We start from the raw sequence: 11,031 nt of genomic DNA on the forward strand, positions 1-11,031 counted from the left end.
GGTCGTTTGATTGGACCACAAGAAAAACACGGAAATTTGAGAAGAGATAAAGACTCAAAGGATTTTTTCCATGAGGTTCTACCTCTTGTTAAATTTCCTCTAAAACTTGTATAGGAAAAGACATTCCATAGGAATTTTATAGGATTTCATAGGATTCATTCCTTTGATTCAAATGGCTTTGTAGGAAAATTTTCTATAGGAACGAAATCCTCTAAAATTCCTATGAATTTCCTTTAAGGCCTTAGTAGTTTAGAGAGTGTACGTGCAAAGTAAGAAAAATCTCCCGTAAGAGCAAGTTCAATAGTATGCCAACTGTTGGCTCTAACTTGTCTATAGTCAACTTATTTGCCAATTCATATAATATCATAAACTACACAACTAATATTCGGTCTCACCTATCATACACACATGTGTCTTGGAGTCCGTGCTGCAGCTGGCTATAAATTAGTAGTCCGCTGCTCTTCTCTCCTATATTATCTTCTTAAAATATATTTATAGCCTAAAAGATCAGACACACCAGCCTCTCTTTGGCAGGGACACCCAACAGTAGGCAGTAGCTAGCCCATGTCGGCTATCACCCGTGCATGTGCACGCACGCACACCGCCACACAAACCCAATAGAGACAGAAAAATAATTAAGCGCACGATCAATCACCATCTCATCTTAACTCGCAACGCACCCTGGATGACCGATCGATCCAGCCAGCGCGCGGCGCCTCCGATCCGGGGCAAAAAGTCCGACGCCTGGGACAAGTGTTAGCTAGCCAGCGACTGCACAGTCCTGCTCATCGAGGCCGGCCCTCGGTGATTGCTACAGAAAAACGTACTCGATGGTAGCTGCAGCTGCTGGCACGTCGCGATTGGAACATCACCGATCAGGTAAGCAGCGCTAGTATTTGCCAAGTTGCGAGACCAAATTTAAAGCAGGGAGATAGACCAATGCGACTAGCGACGGGGAGGGAGACTAAGGCGAGCGCTCTCGCTCTGACCTCTCTTACCAGTGAAACGGTGTCACGTACACTGGCAAGCGAGAGTCGTGACATCGATCCACAGATCCACTGCACCGGTTTTTTCGCCGCCTTCCCTTTCGCGGTGGTCGTAACACCGGTTTTTACAGCGCTAGCTAGCGCCTCCTGCTTGCTTGGCCGGTGGTCGTATCGCGCGCTCGGCCGATCCGCGCGCGCAAGTAGAGGCCAACGACCGGTCGTCGTGTCGAGTGGCCTAACCATGCAGCTGCTGGCTAGCTAGCTAGCTGCTGCTATGTCTACAGAGATTTAGAAATACACAAGTGCAACACGCATAGGAACTACTACCTCTGTTTCATAATGTAAGACTTTTTAGCGTTCCCTAGCTTTATATATATGTCAATGAATCTAGACATATATATAAACAATATACATTGGTTAATGGATAAATATAAGCTTAGCTAAAACATCTTATATTGTGAAACGAAGGGAGTAGTACGTAGCAAGATGGCACATGTTGTGTGCGTAGTACGTGCCAGTGTGCCTTACATCTTCGTGTCTATATAGGGATTAAAGTTAATGTGAATGGGATTTGAAAACGTGAAAAAACCCACGTGTTTATGGAGAGAACTGGTTTGTGCCACTTGCACGCAACGTCTCACTGATCAATATGTTCAGTATATTCCCTTTCTGTACAATATCGAACAATGAAATACATAGGCCGGTGTGAGGTAGCCAGAGTGATTTTACGGTGCATATTTATGTCTTAATTTGTACGCGTGCGAAAGGATAGGTTATCGAGCGCATGCTATATATCGATATGAACTGATGAATGGATAAAACCTCCTATAAAGAATTGATAAAAATCATAAATACTATTACCCATAATCTTGAATTGGTAAAATATTAAAATAGACATTCAAGATCGATTATACTAGAAGTATTATACTATTAGTAGAGAACGCCATAGTGTTTCTCATTTAAGGTACCGCATATTTTTTTGGCGCTGTCTAGATAAGTTTGGGATTATCATCCTCAAGGCAGGTTTCGTCCAAATGCCACTGTGCAATAAGAATTTGATAAAATATCACTCTCAACCAAGACTACACACTAGATGCTACTTTAGACAAAATTATCCCCAACTCCCCTTTCTAGAGCTTCTCCCAACTCCGACTAGCTTGCTAATAACGATAAGTTTAGGTGCAAGAAGGCAATGACCGTCATCTTCATTGTTGCCTAGTTCTAGCGGAATCCTCTACGGCTAGCAAGGCAACTACAACAACAAGTTCTACCTAGTCTCCAATCGGATTTGGCACGTCACGTTCCTTCTCTTCCAGCGTTGCAACTATGTACGCATCACCGTCCAGCGGCGCAAGAAACCAACGAGGCGGTCTATTTTGGCAAGGAGGTCATTTCTGTCAACAACGCGCTGAAATTAGAGTAGGCCACCATATTTTGCTCCTTGCCTCACATTATTGTCTACCATTCATCACCTTCCTGGTTGTTTTTCTTGTCACGCTTGCATTTGGTGGAATCTGGTTGCCGCACTAGGGCTCAATGAGGTTGATGTTGTGCACTCCTAATCTCATCCATTGGCCCTCATACCTCACCATCATATAGGAAGGAGCTTGTTCACTTTGTCCATAGCATTGGAAGAGGTTGAAGGCAAGCCAAGGTCAAAATTTGTCCAAAGAGGTATTTTAGCATGTAGCCCTGATTGAAATTGACATTTTATCTAATCACTATTGGGTAGTGGTATTTGGGCAAACCCACCATTAAGAGTAGCATAATCATAAATTTCTCGTTGATACATGAAGAGGTATCAGAATTTATTAAAACTACGATATCTCTCAATACATTTCAGAAGAAATGACATTGGTAATTTCTAATAACATGCTCGTAGGTTCTTAGCTTGACGGGAAAAGGGCTTAAAATTTGGTCAGAGAAGTATACAGTTAACAAATAATATTTTTAATAACTCTCCAGAGGAATGTCACAAAGAGTTAAAAGAGTAATGAATACATGACTCAACCCAACGTATCCTGGTTTAAATTTCGGTCCCTATAAATATCTCGGTATGTACTCTTAGTTAATCCGGACAATTCTTCCTAAAAGATGTTACCATGAGCAACAGAAGGCATTATTTTTCTAACCGATTACTGACAAGGATAGCCTGAATATTCGATAAAAGCAACACCTCACCTTCCTACTCGTTGAGATAATATGTATTGTCAAAGTCTGTAGTGTGTATTGTGACAAATGACCATAGCTAATCAGTGAGTGTATGAAAAACATGGTTCTGTAAGGGACATTTCAAATTTTCCTGCGGCTGATTTTGGTAAGCAAAGAAATGATGAGAATGACCTTCCAGATAAAAGGCCGTACGGGTTCTAATTCAAAACAGAAAAATTTGCTACAAACCACTTTGTCGGCTTGTACAAATTAATGATTTACACGTGGACATCATGCTCTCCAGACAAGAGTTGATTTATTTTTGGTAGAGTACATAAATACTTACGTTTTCCATGGGCTGATTTGTCTGTGCCACAATTAATTCCTCCCGAAATTTGTTGGTACACTGCACAAACGTGCATGTTCAATGGGCGTAGAGAATTTGTAACGATGTGAACTGAAACTGAAATGTTTGTGTGTTGAGTTTGTCTTCCACTCAAAAAAAAAAAGAAGTACGGATTGACTTTCGCAGGAACATATGCGTGTATAATGAGTACGATCAAGTCTCTCACCGGTTCAATTAACCCAATCATATTCATATCTAACATGTTTCTCCCTATCTAGCAATCCTTTACAATTATTAGTTTCAAGCATGATCCCTTTTTAAGTTTTGACCGGGAGATGAAGTAAAAGCACTCATCTCACGGAATGTACCGTACTTTTTTTAAACGAGACTGTGTTACTTTTCACCTATCCTTTTGCTTCTACTTATCTTATAAATCAAAATTTAAATTTTTTACTTAAATTTATAGTTGATTTTGGAGGTTTTTTTATCGTATTTTTATTTTTTTAGTCTTAGCATTTAGATCGCTAAGAACACATATATAAAACTTTTATTTATAAATTAATTTTTATTTATAAATATACCGTTTGATTTTTTTTATAAAAAGGCCAAATTATGAGCCACCGTGTTTCTAAGTTGCTGTAATATAGGGGCAAAACTAATTGTTTGGCTATTCCTTAGCCTGTTCGAGATCCAAAGTACATTAGCCACACGAATACTGTCGGCCTAATTTTTTTTTATGTTAATAAGATGAATTTGAATTTTTAATCTAATTTGAAGTTTATTTTGCGTTTTTTATCATAGTTTATTTTAATATTTTCTTTTAGATCACTAATAATGTATATATAAATATTATTCATTAAAATAATATAGTTTTAATTTTTCTTTAGAAAAATCAAACGATGACCCCTGTAATTTTGGATGGGGCCCAATTCTTCCAAACCAGCTTGGCTGATGGCAAGCTTGTCGTTCTAGCGAATTGGCTTAGGTAAGTACCACCCTATGGAAGATATCAACAGATCGGTGCACACATTTATATTAATTAGAATGTCACGGTTCAAATACCCTTGTTTTGCATGTTAATTTATAAGCAATAAACACCCTTGTTTTGAATGTCATAAACACAATTTCGAGAAAAAGATTATTCCCTCCGTTCCAGATTATAAAACTTTTTGTCTTCATCTAGATTTATCTATGTCTCAATGTATATGTTTTATATATGTGTCTAGATTTATTAGCATATATATGAATCTAGACATGGTCAAAAAGTTTTATAATCTGAAACAGAGAGGGAATGCAAAAATTGTTACGTGACATATCAATACGCAAAATAAAAAAGTAAGTCCACGTGTACAAAAAGTTGAATAAAACGGTGACTACATACATAATTTGTTAGTTATATATTTTTTTTCATGTAGTGATTGACTTCGATTCTGCACGTTCATCAAGCAGTGCATAACACAATGACCTACTTTATTATGCTTTATGAATTTTCAAAGATTATAATTATATATTTAACATTGAAAGAAAGATAGCAAGTGCTTCAAGGGGTCTCATCGTTTACGAACTTACTCCTTTGTCTCATGTCATAAATCATTTTGAGTTTATTCTAAGTCAAATTTAACCAAATTTATATAAAAATGTATTAACATCAACACTAAATTAACACCACAAATTTATTGGTTTTCTATAGCAAATTTATTTTGTATTAAAAATATTATTATTTTACGTTTGATATTTTAACATAAGATAACTTTAAAAAACTTGTAATATATCCAACCCAACAACAAGAGAAGAGCACAACTCACCCATTTCTATTTCCGGGATACCCATCAGCACCGCTCGGGTTGAGTCCGGACCCATTACAGCAGAGAATAGCTGTTCATGTGAGTGGAACAACGGAAAAAATATGCGACGCAAATACTTTAGCTACAATATTTTTAGTACTGTATCATTACTGTAGCAATCAGATCTAATACATCTATTTCTAATCCAACTATTACAAATTCATCCCATTCCGCCCGGGTCACATATCACACGGCCCGAGTAATTATAAGCAGTGCCTACATGTAGCTCGTCAAATCATGTTAGTGCAAAACTCTCTCTAATTACGCTCTTTTTGCCGGAACGCGGAAAAGGATAAAACTATTCTTTCCGGCCGCCTCGGCCGCCCCCTATAAGTACATCACCCCATCCTCGCTTTCTCCTCGCAGATTCAATTGCGCGCACACATCCAAACTCCCGAGTCCCTCTCGTCTTCCTCTCGACGACCACCTGTGCTTCTGCATCGCGAGCGGGCGAGCCGACCAGACACCATGGACTCCAGCGGCAACATCGATGACTTCAGCCTTCAGCTCATCCATGAGCTGCTGCTCGGGCCCGACGCGTGCCTTCCGGTAGCTCAGGAACATGGCGCCGCGTACGCCGAGCAGCAGGGGTTCCAGCCCGCGGCGGCGTTCTTGCACCAGCAGCAGCCGACGATGCTGGCTGGGTACATGGACCTGGGAAATGATCAGTATATGGGTGTTGCTGCTGGCGAGGCGGCGTTCCGGGCGGCGGGGGAGCCGGTGATGATACGGTTCGGGGGCGAGCCGTCCCCGGTGTCGGACCCCCGGAGGCCGCCCCGTACGATCACGCTGCCTCCGACGTCGCACGCCTGGGCTGGCGCGGCGGAGGCGGCGGCAGCGGCGGCGGCGCACCCTGCTCTGCTGCAGGCACAGGCGGCCGCAGACCCGAACGATTTCCGGAAGTACCGCGGCGTGCGGCAGCGGCCGTGGGGCAAGTTCGCGGCGGAGATCCGCGACCCCAAGAAGCGCGGCTCGCGGGTGTGGCTCGGCACGTACGACACGGCCATCGAGGCGGCGCGCGCCTACGACCGCGCCGCCTTCCGGATGCGCGGCGCTAAGGCCATCCTCAACTTCCCCAACGAGGTGGGCTCCCGCGGCGCCGACTTCCTGGCCCCGCCGCCGCCGCCACCCCACGGCAAGCGGAAGCGCCACGAGACGGCGGCCGACCCGGACGTCGAGGTGATCGGGGACGGGGATTCCTCAAAATCCGTCAAGACCGAGGCGTACCCATCACCAGCCAACTCTTCCCTGGCGTCAACAACGACAACCTCAACAGTGACATCATCCTCGACGTCGCCCTCCCCCTCGTCGGAGGCAGCCGCCAGCGGCGGCGGCGGCGAGCTGTTCGTCCCGCTGACGCCGTCGAGCTGGGCATGGGAGCAGTGGGAATGCTTCTTCGGCAGCCTCTCGCCGCTCTCGCCGCACCCGCAAATGGGTTTTCCGGAGGTCACCGTGAGCTAATCAAGCCGCTAAATGATCTCCTAAAAACATGATTAATTAGGATCAGCACGGCAATTAACAAAGTGGCTTCTAGCTCTCGACGGCCTTCTGCTTTGGACACGTCTCAGGGATTGGCTTGGAGCAGTATACTGTTGTACAGAGAAAGAAAAGATAGTATAATTAGCGCATGCATGTGACGGGTGAATATATGCATCGACATAGATGTTAAGATCCAGAAAATAAAGAGGGAGCAATAGAGAATAGTATAGGATGGGAGATAACATTGTAAATTAAATGAAGGAAAAAAATGTGTACTACTTGTTTTCTGTATTCTTTTTGTTTTGTTTTGGATCAGATCTATCGATGTCTATCCAGTTGTGTTTGCCATTTTGTGCCATAAATTTGATTATGACTTCAAGTAGCCACATAGGAGACATGTACAACCCACAAGATTTTAGTCATCATGGATGCTGTAAATGCCATGTATCTTGCTTTTTCTTTTGCGAGAAAAATACAATGTATTCTCTGTGCTTTGGATCGACTAGGGCTGTCAGGCTGTGTTCGGCAGAGAGATGGGTAAGTTAACTTAATTGATACGAAAAACATAGTAATATATTAGTACATAATTATTAATTATTGAAAATATAAAATAGATTAATATGAGTTTTTTAAATAACTTTTTTATAGAATATAAAAAATACATCGTTTAGTGGTTCGGGAACGCGTGAAAAAAGAGGGTGTTAAAAAGGGTGAACGAACGCGGTCTAGCTCTGGCATGAGAGTTGTAGTTTTTTATGCGTACCCATCGAAATTATATTCCACCGTCTCCATTTTGATGCCAATTATATTCCTGCAGAAACAAAACAGTGCTGGTCAAATTCACGCAAGACCTGTATGTCATCATCTGGTACGTGTGCATACGTAATTTATCACATACTATACGTGTGCATGCATCGGTTTCATCTGCAATATGAGTCATCGCGTGTGATGCACACAGCTAGCAAAGGTCGAATATCTGTGTTTTCATTCCAAACAATGTTCCCATTTGATTTTATTTTGTTTTCATGGACGTGTTCATATGTGTGTAATTGTTCATATGTGTGTAATTAATTAGCTAGTTCCAAATTGTCACCAGTAGTTCTGAAAGAAAGCACACGTACGGTCTATCTTGTAGTAGTACGTACGTGCCTATTGGGTACGGTGTGGTGGTCTGAATGAAGTGTGTTTCAAACCGGTGACACCGATAAATACGACTGAAGGCATACATTTGCGGCAAACCATGTTTAATTTATGGATTGAATGAGTTTTTATGTGGTCAATAAGAGGATTATTGTTTGACTTTTTTAAAAAACACGAAACGACGTATTTGCAAACGAAAAATAGTTCACGAATAAAACTTTTATAGATGTATTCTTAGTTATCTAAAAACCAAGGCTTGAAAATAAACTTCGGTGAAAAAACTCTAAAATCAACTTTAAATTTTAAGTTAAAAATTTAAATTTAAATTTATAAGAATAAACAGAAGCGAAAAAATAGGTTGTAAAGATAAAAATTCCAGACCTCATGTGTCATGATGTCATACGGACGTACTAGCCAAACTATGTATGACCAAAGGGCACTACGTCTAAAAATAAAAGCTAATGATATATGATATCAGAAATTAACAGACAAAGGTGTGCACTGCACACAGAGGGGGAACTGGGGAAAATACTTGTGTTTACTTGACTAATGGAGTCTTGTGAACTAACATCAACTCAAATTAAAAATGGGCCTTGCACGAAGCTTAAAACCGTTTTGATAAGCTGCATAAATGCGATCATGTCAACCCTTGTCAAGATTACGTGTTGGTAACATAATATTTAAGTTATAATATCGTCATAAGTCAAAACAGAATCCAGATAACAAACTGAGTTTACTGCCACATGGTTGCTCAGCATCAGTTCCTTTCTACGACTGGAATAACCTAATTGATCATGATTTAATTTTAATTACATCGAGAATGATGTCCCATGGATTAGTACTGAACACAGGTTAAGGAAGATGACATGAAGCTGCCAATACTATCTTTTTTTTGGTGCTTTTGTTTTTGCCCCTAGCGAGGGAACAGCTGAGGGATTTAGAAAATACTGATCCACTAATAAACATGTTTTGATCCTTTGTTTTTCTAACATATATAATTTATATTTAGATGAAACATATGTAATCAAAATATAACTATAAAAATCATTTTTATTTATGCAAAATACTGATATTGTCTCCAGATATCAAATATAATAGTTTTGATACTGAATTAAGATATTGAGGTTTATATGTTAGTATGCAACATTTTATCTCATTGAGAATGGAGCGAATACTTACGTGGACAAATAAATGCAGTGAATTAACCTTACTCCCGTGATCCATTTGTCAACACTCTTGGTTCATCTTTTTGTTTTTGCTTACGTAGAATCGAACAAGATCAAACAAACCTAACAGAGGGGGGTGAATGGTAGGGAAAAACAAAACCCAAAAATCTTTCGTGGAATAAAGGATTACCTCTGTCGAAGAAATTGACGAAGACTTGCTACCTTGATCACGTCGCTCCTGTGTCGCCGCTACCTTGATCGCGCCGCTCATGTGCCGCCGAGCAGATCATCGAATCGCGCCACTCCTATGACGTCGATCGGATCGTCGGAATCCAAAAAATCATCAGTAGATGAAAGTCGAAAACGTAGATTGAATGATCTTGACTTTATTGCATCAACTGGTATTTACAAAGTGCACCAACAGCACTCCTATCAAAATCGTCGATCTACAATCAACAACTAAGTCTCACAAAAGCACACCGGGGGCATACCCCTCGGTCTCTATTTATATCGAAAAGTCTATCACCAAATAGGAGTAGGACTCCTTATACTAATATGACTTATCTCTTAGTTTTCCTAATCAAATCCAACATGCCAAAATCAGCCGTGCTACAGTAGTCCGACTGCTACAGTACCCGCCACGCTACAGTAATCCGATCCGGTTGCTACAGTGCCACGCGCTACAGTAATCCGGTTGCTACAGTATCATGCGCTACAATATCCGACGCTACTACAGTGTCCGCACCTGTAGCAAATTCCTTTCCTTTTCTCATCCAGTTTTGATCCGATTTACTTCCCGATTTTTCCGGCGCTTACACACACAACATGTGAAGCCCGTTACGATTTCATCCCACACGGTGTTGCTCCACCATGTGCCAACTCGTATTCAATATCGTCACCTGGCATTCTCGATCGTCCGGACCTCAGCTTCTCCCTGAGCCTAGTTACGATCCCACCGCCATTGATCGATATTGACCTCAAGTCACCTGCACAACTAGAGACAAACCAACCGTTTCCGAGCACAGATATCGCAACCTGACTGACATTAGTTACACACACTCGCACCAACACCTTAATTGTTTCCAAACCAAATTCAATTTATAAACCAAATCACAAGCCAATTGTTCATCAGAAAATATTAATCATGCTTATGATCTTACAGCTTATACTTAAAAACTAAATTTAAATTTTTAATCTTAAGTTTGGAGTTGATTCTGTCATTTTTTCATCATAGTTTATTTTTCAGCATTAGCTTTAGATCGCTAAGAACACGTATATAAAATTTTTATTCATAAATTATTTTTCGTTTACAAACATGCTGAAAAATTAAGCCAATCAATCATCCTGCACCTGACTCAACTGATAGAAAGGATAAGTACGCATTGTCTCCATGTACTTTGGCTGAGAAGAAATTTGATTAGAGTAACCTTGCATCATTCTAACGAACATAAAGTACTAAGTTCAATTTCAACAGTCAACGACTCAAAGTTTGAAGAAATCAAAGTAACTAGCTAGGGAGAACTTCGTTTGTAATAGCTCGCATGCATCGATCCCGATGCATGAGGTATGTCATAATGTTGGTCAAGAAATGAAGCATTGATCGATCGATGCGTTGAGTACTTCCTCATTACGGTCATAGGAAAAATATCCCATACTGGTCATTCGCTTGCTTCTCATTACGGAAAACCAACAGAAATTGTTGTAGTTGCGTGCCTCCTCTATCCCTAAATAAATTATTTTTATATGTTTTTAACTTGGTTAAAGAATAAATCATCATATCTTTGTACCTATAATCATTACATGAATCAAGAAGTTTTATCCTTCAACTATCCAACCGGGGATCCTAGGGACAGTTATAAATTTGATGCTATTTTAAATTATTATTGTAATACTCTAACTTAAAAAATTATAAAAATACC

At 40.6% G+C, this 11,031-nt stretch overlaps 1 protein-coding gene across 1 annotated transcript; it reads left to right on the forward strand.

The window, feature by feature from the left end:
• Positions 1 to 5,708: 5,708 nt before the first annotated feature.
• On the forward strand, positions 5,709 to 7,266 carry LOC102705887 (ethylene-responsive transcription factor 5). Its single transcript, XM_040521123.1, has one exon. The coding sequence runs from the start codon at positions 5,796 to 5,798 to the stop codon at positions 6,786 to 6,788; it is 993 nt and encodes a 330-aa protein (XP_040377057.1). The 5' UTR covers positions 5,709 to 5,795; the 3' UTR covers positions 6,789 to 7,266.
• The last annotated feature ends 3,765 nt before the right edge of the window (positions 7,267 to 11,031 follow it).

The sequence above is a fragment of the Oryza brachyantha genome, chromosome 2, assembly GCF_000231095.2.
Source record: "Oryza brachyantha chromosome 2, ObraRS2, whole genome shotgun sequence".
Taxonomy (NCBI): domain Eukaryota; kingdom Viridiplantae; phylum Streptophyta; class Magnoliopsida; order Poales; family Poaceae; genus Oryza; species Oryza brachyantha.

Coding starts and splice junctions, on each gene's coding strand:
- LOC102705887 (XM_040521123.1), top strand. CDS start 5,796: ATGGACTCCAGCGGCAACATCGATGACTTCAGCCTTCAGCTCATCCAT.